This window comes from Rana temporaria, chromosome 12 (assembly GCF_905171775.1).
Source record: "Rana temporaria chromosome 12, aRanTem1.1, whole genome shotgun sequence".
NCBI lineage: Eukaryota > Metazoa > Chordata > Amphibia > Anura > Ranidae > Rana > Rana temporaria.
In genome coordinates this window covers 133,563,272-133,582,819 of record NC_053500.1, presented here as the reverse complement: position 1 = coordinate 133,582,819, position 19,548 = coordinate 133,563,272, and the positions used below count along the sequence as shown (strand labels likewise).

Sequence of the window (19,548 nt, the reverse complement as noted above, 5' to 3'; positions counted from 1 at the left end):
CCAGGTGAGCACTGCGGGGAGGGAGAGACAGAGGAGCGGAGGGGGGCAGCTGTCCGCTGTGACAGAAGCCTGCCCACTGAGCCATCGGCCCACCGGGAAACTCCCTGTAGTCCATCCCTGTTTGGGGTGCACACCCTAATACAATAGGCTGCGCACATCTATGCTACTATGTGACTATGCAACCTCTGGAGGAACACTCAGGTTCCACAGAATGCTATTTGACAATGGGTAATCTAAGAGGTAAGACATCAGAAAACCATTCAGGTTTGACTGATGACAACCCTTTGGAAATGAAGTTTTTTTAAATGTACAGTAGAGTTTAATTACATAAAACTTTGACAGAAAAGAGCCAGATGGCCACCGTTACGGTAGAAGCAGCTGTGCCCTCTATCTGAAAGCAAGTCGGACTGGACAGGCAATGCCAATTTTCGGTTGCAGACAAAAGGCAGAAAGTTATCATTAATCACATTTTGGTCATTTGTGCCTGCACCCTATACTTTAGGACAGCTTAACCTGCTGATACATCTGTTCCATTATATTCCACCCATTTACTCGTATTTCATGCAGCACTGACTGCTGCTGCAGGCGGTTTTTTTTTTGAGAAACGATTCCAAAAAAGGTGCGACCGAATGAAATCAATTATTTATAAAATAACTTCTAATCATAATTTGCCAAATATGCCACTGTGCAGTTTTTTTTTTCTATAGCGCTTTTGATTGCTTGGAATGAACATATACAAACTGTGACAGATGACGCCGCAGATAATATGGTATTCTTTGTATGTTTTGTGGATGCAATAGATAAACTTGCCAACTTCGCAAAGTCAAACTTCTGAATTACAATGGAACTTCGGATTGCGAGTAATGGGTTAACAAGCGTTTCGCAATACGAGCGCTGTGTTTTTAAAAACCGTAACTCGGTTTGCAAGTGTTGCCTCGCAAAACAAGCAGGATAGAAGCCAAAGCGGTGTGCAGTACCACATTTGGCCTGAGGTAGGGGGGGGGGCGCCAGAGCCGAGCAGAGCCGAACGTCGTCGATCGCAGCCGATTGGCGCTATTTGGAAATGCACGGAAAGGCCCGAGTACAGCACGGCTGACCTCTGCAAATCTCGGGATCAAAGTCTCTCCGAGGTTTGCTGAGGTCAGCCGTTTACGTTAGGCTTTTCCCGGCGTAAAGTTACCCCTGCTATATGAGGCGTATATGCGGCACACCAATGGCCGTCGTTCCCGCGACTAAATTTTAAAAATGTACGTCGTTTGCGTAAGTCGTCCGTGAATGGGGCTGGACATCATTAACGTTCACGTCGAAACCAATGACGTCCTTGCGGCGTACTTTGGTGCAATGCACACTGGGAAATTCCACGGACGGCGCATGCGCCGTTCGTGTAAAACGTCAATCACGTCGGGTCAGGGTTCATTTACATAACACACGCCCACCTCTTCACAATTTGAATTAGGCGGGCTTACGCCGGCCTATTTACGCTACGCCGCCGCAACTTTCTTTTAAGAATACAGCACTTGCCTGTAAAAGTTGCGGCGGCGTAACGTAAATAGGATACGTTACGCCCGCACAAAGAAACACCATTCTACGTGAATCTACCCCATAGTATTTTCTTTTGTACATATCAATTAGTTTGAAATGAACTTTTTTATCTTGATTAATGCATCAGGTCACGCGCCTTCCTTCTTCCTTTACGTACAATGAATTCTGGCTATTGGGAGCAATCAGTCACAAGTACCTTGACATTTTCTATTGAAGCCAATCTTTCAGAAGCCTAATAACATATGAGATAATCACTATCCAGGAGCTTACAATACATGGGGCCCGGATTCACGTAGAACCGCGTATCTTTGTGCGGGCGTAACGTATCCTATTTACGTTACGCCTCTGCAACTTTGACAGGCAAGTGCCGTATTCTCAAACCAAAGTTGCAGCGGCGCAGCGTAAATAGGCTGGCGTAAGCCCGCCTAATTCAAATGTGGTAGATGTGGGCGTGTGTTATGTAAATTTAATGTGACCCCACGTAAATGATGCTTTTTAGGAACGGCGCATGCGCCGTCCGTGAAAGTATCCCAGTGCGCATGCTCCAAATTAACCCGCAAGAAGCCAATGCTTTCGACAGTGAACGTAAATGACGCCCAGCCCTATTCGCAAACGACTTACGCAAAAGACGTACAATTTTCAAAATTCGACGCGGGAACGACGTCCATACTTAACACTGGTACGCCGCATCTACGCCTCATATAGCAGGGGTAACTTTACGCCGGGAAAAGTCTAACGTAAACGGCGTATCTGTACTGCGTCGGCCGGGCGTACGTTCGTGAATTCGCGTATCTAGCTGATTTACATATTTCTAGGCGTAAATCAGCGTACACGCCCCCTAGCGGCCAGCGTAAATATGCAGTTAAGATACGACGGCGTAAGAGATTTACGCCGGTCGGATCTAATACAAATCTATGCGTAACTGATTCTAAGAATCAGGCGCATAGATACGACGGCTCGGATTCACAGTTACGACGGCGTATCTGGAGATACGCCGGCGTAACTCGTACGAGAATCCGGGCCTCAGTATCTAGCAGTGGTCGGCCGGCGGTAATTTTTTTTTGAGGGGGGGGGGGGGAGCAAACAGTTAAATAATTTACTAAAATAATTCATTGGGAATCAATGGGAAGAATGTCCCTGAAAATTGGTGGTCAGTGGGAAAAATGTGCCACATGATTGTTCAGTAGAAATAATGCCATCCAGCTAAAAAGATCATTGGTTTCATGCCACTGTCTCTGCCAAGTTGCGCTGAACCTGGAAATATGTAGGCACCATCAGATGGGAGGTCAATCAGCCACAGCTCAAGGAACCCCTAGCAACTTCCGAACATTTTAGTGTTCCTCCACACTTTTAGTTAGTGAGAATAATGTTTCTTACATTGGTGGCAAGTGGGAAAAATTACCCCCTACTTTGGTGGCCATTAGGAGGAATACCCCTTACACTGATGGTCATTGGGAAGAATACTCCTTACATTGGTGGCCATTGGGAGGAATACTTCTAATGTTGATGATCATTGGGAAGAATACCCCATTACATTGGTGGCCATTGGAAGGGTTACTCCATATATTGATGACCATTGAGAAGAATACCCCTTACATTGGTGGCCATTGGAAGGGTTACTCCATATATTGATGACCATTGAGAAGAATACCCCTTACATTGGTGGCCATTGGAAGGGTTACTCCATATATTGATGACCATTGAGAAGAATACCCATTACATTGGTGGCCATTGGAAGGGTTACTCCATATATTGATGACCATTGAGAAGAATACCCCTTACATTGGTGGCCATTGGGAGGAATACTTCTAATGTTGATGATCATTGGGAAGAATACCCCTTACATTGGTGGCCATTGGGAGGAATACTCCTTATGTTGATGATCATTGGGAAGAATACCCCATTACATTGGTGGCCATTGGAAGGGTTACTCCATATATTGATGACCATTGAGAAGAATACCCCTTACATTGGTGGCCATTGGGAGGAAAACCCCTTATATTGATGATCATTGGGAAGGATACTCCTTATATGGGTGGCCATTGGAAGGAATGTTCTATATGTTGGTGGCCATTGGGAGGAATACCGCTTACATTGACAGCCAATGGGAGGAATACCCTTTACATTGATGGCCATTGAAAAGAATGCCCCTTAACATTTCAATTTTTTTTTATGTTTCTGCCTTACATTTGTCAGAAGTCTGGAGTGCAAAGCATACATTTTTCTACAAAGATCTTACCTGGAACAAAACTCCCCTGAACGACCTCCTTATAGGCCCACCAGCCTTCATGGATTTTCGGTGAATTTTGTTGTGCTGAGGAATACAAAAAGACAATCTCAGTTTTGTATAGCACCTTAGTAGAGAAAATTACATTTAAATTAAATGATTAATTAGTTGAATTCCAGCTTCAGCCCGAAACCTTTTTTTTTGGATAAAGTGGGAAAGGGTTTAAGAATCTTTGTCAATGTCCCATCGGGTAGATTTTCCCTGATTTCCTTTCCTTGCGACCACACAGGTAGTAAGAGGAAATCAGAGACACAGACAACAATTAAAGAGGTTCTAACTCTTCTTCACTCCAATAAATCTGAAGTTTAATCTGCTTACCGTGTTTCCCCGAAAATAAGCCCGGGACTTATATTAATTATGCCAACAAAAGACACAGTAGGACTTATTTTCGGGGTAGGTCTTACCATGTAATGTGCTGTCTTCTCTCCCCCTCTCCCTCCCTGCCTGTCAGGAATCCCCAATGTGAACCGAGTTGAAATGCTTGTAAAATCCTATAATCCCCTCTATTACAGTATTATATAATGTACAATGTGTGCTTCTGTAATATAATTGTGCCAAATACATTTGTTATAGAGCCGCTCTGCACTTCTGTTACCCGCCGGAGCCCTCTTCCCCACAATTATATTACAGAAACACACACATTGTACATTATATAATACTGTAATAGAGTGGGTTATAGGATTTTACAAGCATTTTTAACTAGGGCTTATTTTCGGGGTAGGGCTTATATAGCAACCCTCCTGGAAAATAACGCTAGGTCTTATTTTCAGGGTATGTCTTATTTTTGGGGAAACAGGGTAGATTTTGCCTTTCCTGGTTCTTTCTTTCCCCCCTCATCAACATGACTAATGACATTTAACATTTAACCACTTCCATACCGGGCCAATTCTGGCACTCCTCTTCTACATGTAAAAATCAGTGACAGTGGCTGCATTTGATGGGCACAGTGGCTGCATTTGATGGGCACAGTGGCTGCATTTGATGGGCACAGTGGCTGCAATTGTTTTTTTTTTGTTTGTTTTTTCGTTTGTTTGCGCCCCCCCAAAAATTTTAAGCCTCAGCCCCCCACTGTAACTGACGTTTCACACAAGTGAATAAAGTTTAAAATATATTATAATTTATAATATATATTTCATCTAATTATTCTGCCTGAAGTTCAGCTTTAAACATCACATGATCAAAGAGTATGAAAAATGAATTGAAAGGAATATTCTTTTAACTCGCAAATTGATTTTAATAAACCAAATTAAAGCCACGAATGAAATGATAATAACAGCTTGATTATACTGATAGGAGCGAAAGAAAGATGAGTCACTAAAAACAGAAGATTAGGGAAAAAAAATGTATATAATCTTTGAAAAGCAGAAGACTGTTTTTTTTTTAATTTAATTTGTATTATTTTTTTTAAACAGATTCTTCAGTATAATAACCCTTTTGCTGCCAGAGCCCCCTTTTTTTTTTACTTTCTGAAATACATATTAAAATGCACAATTTAGGTGCAAATTTTAATTAACCACTTCCTTACTGGGCACATATACCCCTTCCTGACCAGGTGAAATTTCAGCTTGTGGCACTGCGTCACTTTAACTGACAATTGCGCAGTCGTGCGACGTGGCTCCCAAACAAAATTGACGTCCTTTTTTCCCCACAAATAGAGCTTTCTTTTGGTGGTATTTGATCGCCTCTGCGGTTTTTATTTTTTGCGCTATAAACAAAAATAGAGCGACAATTTTGAAAAAAAAAACAATATTTTTTACTTGTTGCTGTAATAAATAGCCCAATTGTTTTAAAAAAAAAAAATTTTTCTCAGTCTAGGCGATACGTATTCTTCTACATATTTTTGGGGAAAAAAATATAAATCTGGTTTGCGCAAAAGTTATTGCGCTTACAAAATAGGGGACAGAATTATTATTATTTTTTATTATTTTTTTTTACTACTAATGGCGGCGATCAGCATTTTTTTCGTGACTGCGACGTTATGGCGGACACATCGGACACTTTTGACACATTTTTGGCGCCATTCACATTTATACAGTGATCAGTGCTATAAATATGCACTAATTACTGTATAAATGTGACTGGCATTGAAGGGGTTAACACTAGGGGGTGAGGAAGGGGTTAAATGTGTACCCTAAAATGTGTTCTAACTGTAGGTGGAGGGGGGTGACTGGGGGAGGTGACCGATCTATGTCCCTATGTACAAGGGACACAGATCGGTCTCCTCTCTCCCCTGACAGGATGTGGAGCTCTGTGTTTACACACAGAGCTCCACATCTTGTCCCTGTAGCTGCCGATCGCGAGTCCCTGGCGGACATCACGGCCGCCAGGCACTCGCATCGGCATCTCAGCGATGCGGCGAACACGCGCGCGCCGCTGGATGCGCGCGCAGGCCGTGTTTTTACGGCCTGTTAGAGATTGAGAACCACCCCGCGTCCGTATAAAGTCGTACGGCCGTCGGGTAGTGGTTAAAGTGGTTGTAAACCCTTAAGCCTCGTACACACGATAGGTTAACCAGAGGACAACGGTCTGAAGGACCGTTGTCATAGGTTAACCGATGAAGCTGACTGATGGTCCGTCGCGCCTACACACCATCGGTTAAATAACCGATCGTGTCAGAACGCGGTGACGTAAAACACAACGACGCGATGGAAAAAACGAAGTTCAATGCTTCCAAGCATGCGTCGACTTGATTCTGAGCATGCGTGGATTTTTAACCGATGATCGGTCCTACTAACGATCGGTTTTGACTAGGGTTGTCCCGATACCGATGCTAGTATCGGTATCGGGACCGATACTGAGCATTTGTGCAAGTACTTGTACTCGCGCAAATGCTCCCGATGCTTCACCGATACTTTTTTCTTCGGAGAGGGGGCGGAGAGCGGGTGGAGAGGGGCGGAGAGCAGGCGGAGAGAGCCGCTGCCACTGTCTAGTCCCCAAAGAGAAACCAAGCCCCCCCCCTCCGCCGCCGTCTAGTTGATTGGATGGGTGATCTGTCTATCAAAGTGCTCGGACAAGGGGGAGGGGCTATATATGACGAGGCGCGGTGGGGAACACACAGCTATTCAAATGAAAGCTGTAATGTTCCCTGCGCTGATCAACTAGGCGGCAGCGGCGGGGGGGGGGGGGGGGAGTTCTTGGCTTTCTCTTTGGGGACAAGGCTGCATTTGGGGACAAGGCTGCATTTGGGGATACGGCTGCATTTGGGGACATGGCTGCATTTGGGGACAAATGGCTGCATTTGGGGATACATGGCTGCATTTGGGGACATGGCTGCATTTGGGGACACATGGCTGCATTTGGGGATACATGGCTGCATTTGGGGACATGGCTGCATTTGGGGACACATGGCTGCATTTGGGGATACATGGCTGCATTTGGGGACACATGGACACATTTAAAAGTATCGGTAATCGGTATCGGCGAGTACATGAAAAAAAGTATCGGTACTTGTACTCGGTCCTAAAAAAGTGGTATCGGGACAACCCTAGTTTTGACCTATCGGTTACCAATCCATAGGTTAATTTTAAAGCAAGTTGTCTTTTTTTTAACTCATGGTTAAATAACCTATGGGGCCCACACACGATCGGTTTTGACCGATGAAAACGGTCCTTCAGACCGTTGTCCTCTGGTTAACCTATCGTGTGTACGAGGCCTTACAGTCCACTTTAACCTACAGGTAAGCCTAGATTAAGGCTTACCTGTAGGTGCAACAAATATCTCCTAAACCTGCACGGTTTAGGCAGTGGCGTATCTAGGGTATGGCAGCCGTGGCAAATGCCATGGGCGCCATATGAAGGGGGAGCTGTTGAGTGGCTGGGCAGCAAGGCACTTACCAGGGTCTGAGGGTCTCTTCTTCCCTCCTCCCGAGCATAGGCAGGATCTCCTTTTCAGCACTTTTGCAAATGGACAATGGCAGCGCTATCCCTGCTGCGTTCAGCCACAGCCCTCCCCTGTTCTCCCAGGCTCTCCCATTCCATCTGGTCAGATTGGAAGCGCACAAAGAAGAAGGAGGAACATCAGTTTCTCCCTCTCCTCTGTGAAAACTGAGGCCCCGTACACACGTCCGAGGAACTCGACGTGCCAAACACATCGAGTTTCTCGTCGAGTTCTGTGTGAAGCCGCCGAGGATCTCGGCGGGCCAACTTTCCTCATTGAACAACGAGGAAATAGAGAACATGTTCTCTATTTGGCCCGACGAGTTCCTCGTCGGCTTCCTCGGTGTAAACTGTACACACGACCGAGTTTCTCGGCAGAATCCAGCTCCGATCGAGTTTCTGGCTGAATTCTGCCGAGAAACTCGGTCGTGTGTACGGGGCCTGAGGCCTTAAGTGATGAAGATTTCATCCCTTCCAGTATTGGTTCTGCATTCACCTGGCCTTGGAGGGCAGAGGAGGGATCAGGGGTCTAATAAACCCCAGATTTCTCCATAAAGAGGATATGTCACTACCCAAGGTATCACAAGGGATGATAAATATCACTAGTTTTGTTAGCTGTTTTATTTTTGGGGGTTTCGAATGTTTCGACAGGGGCGCAGTTTCAGTGCTTGCCATAGGTGCTATTTTCACTAGATACGCCTCTGGGTTTAGGAGATATTTGCAAAAGAAAGGCACCGATGGCACGCGATGCCGTGTGCGGGGACCGCCCTGTCATCCGACGGCTCAGCGGGGATCAACCGAGCGATCCCTGCTGAGCATACGGAGCATGAGGAGGCGGATCATTACTGATCCGCCCCGTGTGAAAGGGGCCTGTGCATGTATCTTCTTACATATTCTTAATATAACAAAACAAAAACAAAAAAGTCAATAAAAATTGTTATTGCAAAAAAAATATTTTTGGGGTGATCTTTTTTTTTTTACCTTTTTTTTTTTTTTTTTTTTACCTTTATTGCTATGACAAGGGGGCTGACAAACTGTTATCACAATGATGTGCTTCTGGTGGAGCTAATCTTTTAATTATCATTGTTACTATTCGCAAGGTTGGGTTGTATTTTGTACAAATTAATATGTGAAATAAATGTTTTAGTGGGCACAATAATATATTTTTGATAATATTCTTCTGTGCTGTTGCTGGGGTTATTTTTAGTCTGTACTGTGGTTTGGATTACTATATAATACAGTGCTCCTGATGGGATGTTTTTTTTTCTATATTACTATTATAATGTGCCGTTGGTGGGCATATATAATAGTAATATTTTACTGCTATTAAATTCTAAGGTTGTTAACTTGTTATTACTGAAATGATATGCTGTTTGTGGGGCTGTTACTTTGTGCTACGGCCAGGACTATTATCACTATGATGTATTGCTTTTTATCACTATTATTGGAATATCAACTATTATGTGCTGCAGGTAGGGCTGTTTTTAATTTTATTATTATGTGCTTATTATGTGCTTCTGATAGCCCTATATTTACAGCTATTATAAGGTGCTGGCGTTATTGGTGCTATTATTCATAGCCAGTGCCTGGGGGGGGGGGTGTAGCACTGGCACTGCGGCCTCATTGTAGAGCTTCAGAAAAGTGCAGGCTCAGGGCCAGATTCTCGTACATCCGCGTAAAATTGTGCGGGCGTAACGTATCTGATTTACGTTACGCCTCCGCAACTTACTGTATTGGGAGGCATTTTTACACATTGTTGGTGTCATTGGGAGGAATTTTGCCCCATTGTTGGTGTCATTGGGAGGAATTGTGCCCCATTGTTGGGCTCATTAGGAGGAATTGTGCCCCATTGTTGGTGTCATTGGGAGGAATTTTTCCACATTGTTGTGTCATTGGGGGAATTGTGCCACATTGTTGTGTCATTGGGAGGAATTTTGACACATTGTTGGTGTCATTGGGAGGAATTGTGCCACATTGTTGTGTCATTGGAGGAATTGTGCCACATTGTTGTGTCATTGGGAGGAATTGTGCCACATTGTTGTGTCATTGGAGGAATTGTGCCACATTGTTGTGTCATTGGGAGGAATTGTGCCACATTGTTGGTGTCATTGGGAGGAATTGTGCCACATTGTTGTGTCATTGGGAGGAATTGTGCCCCATTGTTGTGTCATTGGGAGGAATTTTTACACATTGTTGGGGGTCATTGGGAGGAATTGTGCCCCATTGTTGTGTCATTGGGAGGAATTGTGCCACATTGTTGGTGTCATTGGGAGGAATTGTGCCACATTGTTGGTGTCATTGGGAGGAATTGTGCCCCATTGTTGTGTCATTGGGAGGAATTGTGCCCCATTGTTGGGCTCATTAGGAGGAATTGTGCCCCATTGTTGGTGTCATTGGGAGGAATTGTGCCCCATTGTTGTGTCATTGGGAGGAATTGTGCCACATTGTTGGGGTCATTGGGAGGAATTGTGCCACATTGTTGGTTTCATTGGGAGGAATTGTGCCACATTGTTGGGGTCATTGGGAGGAATTGTGCCACATTGTTGGTGTCATTGGGAGGAATTTTGCCACATTGTTGTGTCATGGGGAGGAATTATGCCACATTGTTGGTGTCATTGGGAGGAATTGTGCAACATTGTTGGTGTCATTGGGAGGAATTGTGCCCCATTGTTGTGTCATTGGGAGGAATTTTGCCACATTGTTGTGTCATTGGGAGGAATTGTGCCCCATTGTTGTGTCATTGGAGGAATTGTGCCCCATTGTTGGTGTCATTGGGAGGAATTGTGCCCCATTGTTGTGTCATTGGGAGGAATTGTGCCCCATTGTTGTGTCATTGGAGGAATTGTGCCACATTGTTGTGTCATGGGGAGGAATTATGCCACATTGTTGTGTCATGGGGATGAATTATGCCACATTGTTGGTGTCATTGGGAGGAATTGTGCAACATTGTTGGTGTCATTGGGAGGAATTGTGCCCCTTTGTTGTGTCATTGGGAGGAATTGTGCCCCATTGTTGGTGTCATTGGGAGGAATTGTGCCCCTTTGTTGTGTCATTGGGAGGAATTTTGCCACATTGTTGTGTCATTGGAGGAATTGTGCCATATTGTTGTGTCATTGGGAGGAATTGTGCCCCATTGTTGTGTCATTGGAGGAATTGTGCCATATTGTTGTGTCATTGGGAGGAATTGTGCCATATTGTTGTGTCATTGGGAGGAATTGTGCCACATTGTTGTGTCATTGGGAGGAATTTTGCCACATTGTTGGTGTCATTGGGAGGAATTGTGCCCCTTTGTTGTGTCATTGGGAGGAATTTTGCCACATTGTTGTGTCATTGGGAGGAATTGTGCCCCATTGTTGTGTCATTGGAGGAATTGTGCCACATTGTTGTGTCATTGGGAGGAATTGTGCCATATTGTTGTGTCATTGGGAGGAATTGTGCCACATTGTTGTGTCATTGGGAGGAATTTTGCCACATTGTTGGTGTCATTGGGAGGAATTTTGCCACATCGTTGGTGTCATTGGGAGGAATTGTGCCACATTGTTGGTGTCATTGGGAGGAATTGTGCCCCATTGTTGTGTCATTGGGAGGAATTTTGCCACATTGTTGGTGTCATTGGGGGAATTGTGCCACATTGTTGTGTCATTGGGAGGAATTGTGCCACATTGTTGTGTCATTGGGAGGAATTTTGCCACATCGTTGTGTCATTGGGGGAATTGTGCCCCTTTGTTGTGTCATTGGGAGGAATTATGCCACATTGTTGTGTCATTGGGAGGAATTGTGCCACATTGTTGGTGTCATGGGGAGGAATTGTGCCACATTGTTGTGTCATTGGGAGGAATTTTGCCACATTGTTGGTGTCATTGGGAGGAATTGTGCCACATTGTTGGTGTCATGGGGAGGAATTTTGCCACATTGTTGGGGTCATTGGGAGGAAGTTTGCCCCATTGTTGGTGTCATTGGGAGGAATTGTGCCCCATTGTTGGGCTCATTGGGAGGAATTGTGCCACATTGTTGGGGTCATTGGGAGGAAGTTTGCCACATTGTTGGTGTCATTGGGAGGAATTGTGCCCCATTGTTGGGCTCATTGGGAGGAATTGTGCCACATTGTTGGTGTCATTGGGAGGAATTGTGCCACATTTTTGTGTCATTGGGAGGAAGTTTGCCACATTGTTGGTGTCATTGGGAGGGATTTTTCCACATTGTTGGGGTCATTGGGAGGAAGTTTGCCACATTGTTGGTGTCATTGGGAGGAATTATGGGCCTAATCCTCAAAAACCCGGCGCAACGTAACTTTTTCCATTTAAGTTACACTGCCGCAAAATCTCTAACTAAGTGCCCGATCCACAAAGCACTTACCTAGAAATTTTGAGCGGTGTAACTTAAATCGGGCCGGCGCAAGGCGTTCCTCTTCTCCAGGGGGCGATTCCCATTTAAATGAGGCGCGCTCCCGCGGCGCATGCTCGTGACGTCATTTTCCCGACGTGCATAGCGCGAAATTACGTTACGTCGGGCTTTGTGGATTGCGACGGGACAATAAAGTTGCGTCGGGTAAAAAAAAAGATACGGCGCCAAAAAAAAAGCAGCCCTAATTTTGCGTTTGCACAATAAAACTTACGGAGGAAAAACGAAGCTGAAAAGCTTTGTGGATCTCCGTAAGTCCTAATTTGCATACCCGAGGCGGCATTTCGACGCGAAATGCCCCCAGCGGCGGATGCGGTACTGCATCCTAAGATCCGACAGTGTAATTCAATTACACATGTCGGATCTTCGTCCTAACTATGGGAAACTGATTCTGTGGATCAGTTCCATAGTTAGGACCAGGGATACGACGGAGTAACAGCAGTTACTCCGTCGTATCTCTTTTGAGGATTTGGCCCTATGTCCCTTCATTGGGGTCAGTGAGGGTGAATTATGCCCCATTGTTGGTATCAGTGAATGAAATAGTGCCCTAAGGGCCAGATAAAAGCAAGCAAAGGGCCGCAGTTTGGAGACCACTGTTGTAGATTAGGATAAAGAAGCACAGGAATACAAAAATATAAGCAGATTCAACTTTCGTCTCGGCATTACATGGATAGACCTTAATTTGGTGTAATTGCGGGAAAAAGAACTGGTTACGTATCCAACCAGCTTCTATTTTTAATGTTATTATTCCAAAGATGATTATTGTGTATTTGTAAAAAAAAAAAAAAAAAAGCTTTTACCCGGCGCACACGGAGAGATTCAAACTGTGAAACAACTGGTCAACATTATTTAATCTTCAACTTAATCTTGTTCAAATTGTTTTCATGTAGTGTTCAGTCATTAGAGCCGCTCAGATAAAGAACAACATCAGCTGTAAATTATAGATGTCCCGACGGCCCAGACAATGGAATTCCTCCGAGCCACCTACATAAGCAAATCAAAATTAATCTGCCCGAGCTTAGTTTTAAATCACAACAGATGTGCCAGATTGTGCAACTGTTTCCCATTTCCTTGATCCCTGCTTTAGTTTTTTTTATTTTTATTTTTTTTTCGTTTTTTTTCCCCTCTTACATTTTCTAAAGAGAGAGATGGAGGCTTATATAGCAATGTGAAGAATAAATGCAAATGAAGAAAAGCCAAAAAGTGTGCTTCCGCATACAGAGCGCCGGTGGGTTTCTTAAGGACGGTACGGGGGGCATAGAAAATGAATAGGAGAATAGGTACTTGTAACAGCCAATCAGGCTCCGGCTAATGCTCTTGTGCTCACTTCAACGCGGTAATGCGTCTCTTTTCTTCGAATTTCTGTCCCTTGCGTCTCATTTAACCACTTCAGCCCCGGACCTTTTGGGTGGTCAAAGCCCAGGCCACTTTTTGCGATCGATTTAACTGACAATTGCGCGGTCGCGCGACGTGGCTCCCGAACAAAATTGGCGTCCTTTTTTTCCCACAAATAGAGCTTTCTTTTGGTGGTATTTGATCACCTCTGCGGTTTTTATTTTTTGCGCTATAAACAAAAATAGAGCGACAATTTTGAAAAAAATGCAATATTTTTTACTTTTTGCTATAATAAATGTCCCCAAAAAATATATAAAAACAAATTTTTTCCCCTCAGTTTAGGCCGATACGTATTCTTCTACATATTTTTGGTAAAAAAAAAAAAATCGCAATAAGCGTTTATTGATTCGTTTACGCAAAAGTTATAGATTCTACAAAATAGGGGATAGATTTATGGCATTTTTATAAATATATATATATATATAATATTTAATATTTTTTACTTTTTGCGATAATAAATATCCCCCAAAAATATATAAAAAAACTATTTTTTTCCTCAGTTTCTACCTATTTTTGGTAAAAAAAAATATCGCAATAAGCGTTTATCGATTGGTTTGCGCAAAATTTATAGCGTTTACAAAATAGGGGATAGTTTTATTGCATTTTTATTAATATTTTTTTTTTTTTTTACTACTAATGGCGGCGATCAGCGATTTTTTTCATGACTGCGACATTATGGCGGACACTTCGGACAATTTTGACACATTTTTGAGACCATTGTCATTTTCACAGCAAAAAATGCATTAAAAATGCATTGTTTATTGTGAAAATGACAGTTGCAGTTTGGGAGTTAACCACAAGGGGGCGCTGAAGGGGTTAAGTGTGACCTCATTTGTGTTTCTAACTGTAGGGGGGTGTGGCTGTAGGTGTGACGTCATTGATTGTGTTTCCCTATATAAGGGAACACACGATCAATGATGACGCCACAGTGAAGAATGGGGAAGCTGTGTTTACACACACCTCTCCCCGTTCTTCAGCTCCAGGGACCGATCGCGGGACTCCAGCGGCGATCGGGTCCGCGGGTCCCGCGGTCACGGAGCTTCCCGCGGCTGGGCACTTAAAGAGGACGTACCTGTACGTACCTGTGCCCAGCCGTGCCATTCTACCGACGTATATGTGCAGGAGGCGGTCCTTAAGCGGTTAAAGGGACAATTTATTTTTGTCATTCTTTCAAATGACGACATCTTCTTCTTTTTTTTAATTTTATTGCATTTTAGCCTAAATATGAGTGAGTACGTGAATAACTTATATAGCGCTACAAATGCAAACTGAATCGCCTCAAGATCTCATATTTAAGAGGACCTGTCATGCTTTTTTCTATTTCAAGGGATGTTTACATTCCTTGTAATAGGAATAAAAGTAACACAATTATTTTTATTTTTTTAAAACAGTGTAAAAATAAATAAAATCAAGTAAAATAAATAAGAAAAAAAAATAAAAATGTTAAAGCGCCCCTGTTCCGAAGAGCTTGTGCACAGAAACTAATGCATACGTGAGTAGCGGCCACACATGAAAACGGTGTTCAAACCACACACGTGAGGTATTGCCACGATCGTACGAGCGAGAGCAATAATTCTAGCTCTAGACCTCCTCTGTAACTTAAAACATGCAACCTGTAGAAATTTTTGAAACGCTGTCTATGGAGATTTTTAAGGGTAAAAGTTTGATGCCATTCAACGAGCGGGCGCAATTTTGAAGCGTGACATGTTGGGTATCAATTTACTCGGCATAACATTATCTTTCTCAATATAAAAAAAAATTGGGCTGACTTTACTGGTGTCTTATTTTTTTATTAAAAAAAAATTGATTTTTTTACAAAAAAAGTGCGCTTGTAAGACCGCTACGCAAATATGGTGTGACGAAAAGTATTGCAATGACTGCCATTTTATTCTCTAGGGTGTTAGAAAAAAAAATTATAATGTTTGGGGATTCTAAGTAATTTCCTAGCAAAAAAAACGGTTTTAAACTTGTAAACACAGAGGGCCAGATTCACGTAGCCTGGCGCATTGTTCATTAAGGTGAAAAAACATTTACCTTTACAACCCCTTTAAGTGGTTAAAGCATTCTATACTGAAAAGGTATGCTGGGGAATTAAAATAAAAATACAAAATAAATAAACAGAAACACATAAATCAAGCTTTTTCACTTTTTTTTCTATGAATATATTCTCCAATGTAAGTTAAACTTGACAATTATTTACAGCAAATGAGCATTTCAAATGTTACAGCCTCGACAGTTGTTTACCACAATGTTTTTTCTCCAGAAGACACAGCAGCCATATCAGTCATTGACATGAAAGAACAAAACTTTTATGAAACTTCTAAGGTGTGACAGGCCGGTGTCACTTGCACGGTATTTTCTTTTTACATTCACTCAGGCGGTAATTTCACAGAAGTAAACAGATGACAGTCATCCCGAGTCAACTCATTCCTCTAAGAACGCCGAAGAAAAACAGAGAACTATTGTGATAGACGCTGTAATTAGATTGCCACCATCACACCACTCAGATCTGTAGAAGGGCGAGTATTGGGGGCAAGGATGGAATCAAGACCACCTCGTCCAGAATACACACGGAGAAGATCAAATCCAAAAGAACAGTTGGGAAAAGTGGAAAGATTGGTATTGTTATCTTAAGGTATTGATGTCGGTGTAAATCAGGCGAGTGGAAAATTTGAGGGCTGTTCTAGATATTATGTAAAATGTGTAATTTGGTATTGCTGCCTTGTTGGAAGTATGCAAAAAAAAAAAAAAATAATACTTATTGACTCAAGTATATGCCTAGTGTGGGAAATGCAGCAGCTACTGTAAGTGGAAAAGAGGGTCAACAACGTTCATCTGCAGCCTCACTGTGCCCATCTGCAGCCTCACTGTGCCCATCTGCAACTTTACTGTGCCCATCTGCAGCCTCACTGTAGCCATCTGCAGCTTTACTGTGCCCATCTGCAGCTTTACTCTGCCCATTTGCAGCCTCACTGTACCCATCTACAGCCTCACTGTACCCATCTACAGCCTCACTGTGCCCATCTGCAGCCTCGCTGTGTCCATCTGCGGCCTCACTGTGCCCATCTGCAGCTTTACTCTGCCCATTATCAGCCTCACTGTGTCCATCTGCAGTCTCCCTGTGCCCATCTGAAGCCTCACTGTGCCCATCTGCAGCCTCACTGTGTCTATCTGCAGCCTCACTGTGCCCATCTGCCACCTCACTGTGCCCATCTGCCGCCTCACTGTGCCTATCTGCAAGCCTCACCGTGCCCATCTGCAGCCTCACCGTGCCCATCTGCAGCCTTACTGTGTCCATCTGCATGCCTCACTGTGTCCATCTGCAGCCTTACTGTGTCCATCTGCAGCCTCACTGTGCCCATCTGCAGCCTTATTGTGTCCATCTGCATGCCTCACTGTGTCCATCTGCATGCCTCACTGTGTCCATCTGCAGCCTCACTGTGCCCATCTGCAGCCTCACTGTACCCATCTGCATGCCTCACTGTGCCCATCTGCATGCCTCACTGTGCCCATCTGCAGCCTCACTGTGCCCATCTGCAGCCTCACTGTACCCATCTGCATGCCTCACTGTGTCCATCTGCAGCCTTACTGTGTCCATCTGCAGCCTCACTGTGCCCATCTGCATGCCTCACTGTGCCCATCTACAGCCTTGCTTTGCCCATCTACATGTCTCAGTTTCTGAATGCACTGTATAGCTCCTAAAAAAAGGCCAGGTGCACTTTAAGGAAACTCAGACAATAATATAAAGTTACAACACTATCATTTGCTGCCACATAATATCTTGGTAGCCATGTCGATTTTTTTTTTCTGATGTTATGCTTTCAAAGTAATGATCAGTCTCAGATAACATCTTTTGTTCTTAAGTGGTTGCTATATGTGACCATTAGTGTTGAGCCAGCAGATGTAAATGGGTCAGTGAGATTCTATACCCCGGCGCGCTGCCTAGCCGCGCTTTGCTGCCTCTCGTTAGGCCGGACGCTCGCTGGATGACGGGTGGTAAAACAATATGAACCGTATAAAAAATAATTGCGTACAAGAACAGCAAACAGCAATTAAGCACTCAGATTACATTATATCCCGTCTCCTCCGAGAGGATGATTGCGCCTAATTATATTCATTCGATGTAGAATAGTTTCTGCAAAAACAGCGCAAGGATATTCGTTTTCAGGGCATTGATCACTTGAACAGTTTTTATAGCCTGTCACCATTTTCTCAGTCGCGTCCTCTTTGATTATAAATGGGAGAGTCACTGAACCCCGAGCTATAGAATGTTAAAGGAAAGTCCGTCACGGACTGTTACAATTCTAACATTCAGAAAGAAATGTAGAGCTTCCAATGTAATAATATCACAACTATTAAAACCACTTGATTTACCCCCCCCTATGACCAGGCCATTTTTTCTGATACGGCACTGCGTTACTTTAACTGACAATTGTCGTGCGACACTGTACCCAAATAAAATGTATGCATTTTTTTCCCCAAAAAATAGAGCTTTCTTTTGGTGGTTTTTGATCACCTTTGCATTTTTTTTTTGCACTTTAAACAAAAAAAAGATAATTGTGAAAAAAAAACAAGATTTATAATTTCTGCTATAATCAGGGCAGCCATCAGGAATTATGGGGCCCCTTACACAGCTTCAGGCATGGGCCCCCTGGAGCAGAGAACCGGGGGGGGGGGGGGGGGGGGTCGGGGGCGGGGTGTGCTGCCGCCTGAAATTGAGAAGCGGGGGGGGCCTTTACAAAAAAAGAAGAAATAAAGAAAAATATAGACCTTCTGGGCCCTTTAATAAAAAGGAAAAAAAATATATAGATTTTGTTTTTAAAAATGAGGGTTGCCATCTGGGGCCCTAGGGACCTCTGGGCCCTATATATATATATATATATATATATATATATATATATACAAATTATTATTATTTTTTATAAAAGGGGGGTTGCCATCTGGGACCTCTGGGCCCTTTAATAATAATAAAAAGAAACCTCTGGGCCCTTTAATAAAAAAATAAATAAAAACAAATATATAAAAAAATTAAATGAACATTTAGAAAAAGGGAGAGTTTCCATCCAGAGCCCTGTGGACCTCTGGGCCCTTTAAAAAAAATAAATAAATAAATAAATAAACAAAAAAATAAAAAATAAACATTTATAAAAAAAAATAAAAAAAAGGGGATTTGCCACATGGGGCACTGGGGACCTCTGAGCCCTTTAATAAAAAAAAATATATATATAAAAGGAATAAAATAATATTAAAAAAAATTATTTTATAAAAAAAAATGAGGTTGCCATCCGGGGCCCTGGGGACCTCTGGGCCCTTTAATAATAATCATAATAATAATAATATATATATATAAAAATAAAAGAAATAAAAAAATATATAAAAAATATATTTTTTTTATAAAAAAAGGGGGTTGTCAACCCGGGGCCCTGGGGGTCTCCGGACCCCTAAAAAAAATAAAAAATAAAATAAAAAAGATTGGCCCTTTAATACAAAAATAAAATTAAAATATATACATTTTTTTTTTTTAATAAAAAATAAATAAAAAAAGGGGGGGTTGCCATCTGGGGCCCTGTGGGCCTCCGGGCCCCTTACAGGTGTACTGCCTGTACCCCCTGATGGCGGCCCTAGCTATAATACATAGCTAATGAAAAAAATAAATAAAAATTCTTTATACATTTAGACCAATATGTAAATTGTTCCGTTAGTATATGTGCGTTTTCAGGTTTGGGGACTTTCATGTTTTTATGGGCGGGGGGGTGGAATTGAAGGACCCGGCCTTGGGGCCTGTGCCCGACAACACCTTAACATGCCTCACCGGGCTTTTTTGTGGCATTGGCACAGTAAAGACTTCTTTCTGTCAACGCGACAATGCAGCTCATTTTAGCGCAGAAAAGAAAAGTCACTACTGCAGTGTGAACTGGCGGGTTAATGCGAGTGTATCCTATTTATTTTTTAGCTGATACCAGATCTCTTCTGTATACTGTAATTCCCAACAGTAAACACTGGTGTAGATTCACGTACCTGCGCTTCTTGTTACGGCGGCGCAGCGTA

At 43.1% G+C, this 19,548-nt stretch overlaps 1 protein-coding gene across 1 annotated transcript in view; it reads right to left on the bottom strand.

Moving 5' to 3' along the window:
• The window catches only part of CA10 (carbonic anhydrase 10), a 181,191-nt gene that overhangs the window by 71,609 nt on the left and 90,034 nt on the right, over nucleotides 1-19,548 (bottom strand). The window contains exon 2 of the mRNA XM_040330765.1: nucleotides 3,782-3,856. Coding sequence (XP_040186699.1) covers nucleotides 3,782-3,856 — 75 coding nt within the window. The remainder of the gene's footprint in view (nucleotides 1-3,781; nucleotides 3,857-19,548) is intronic.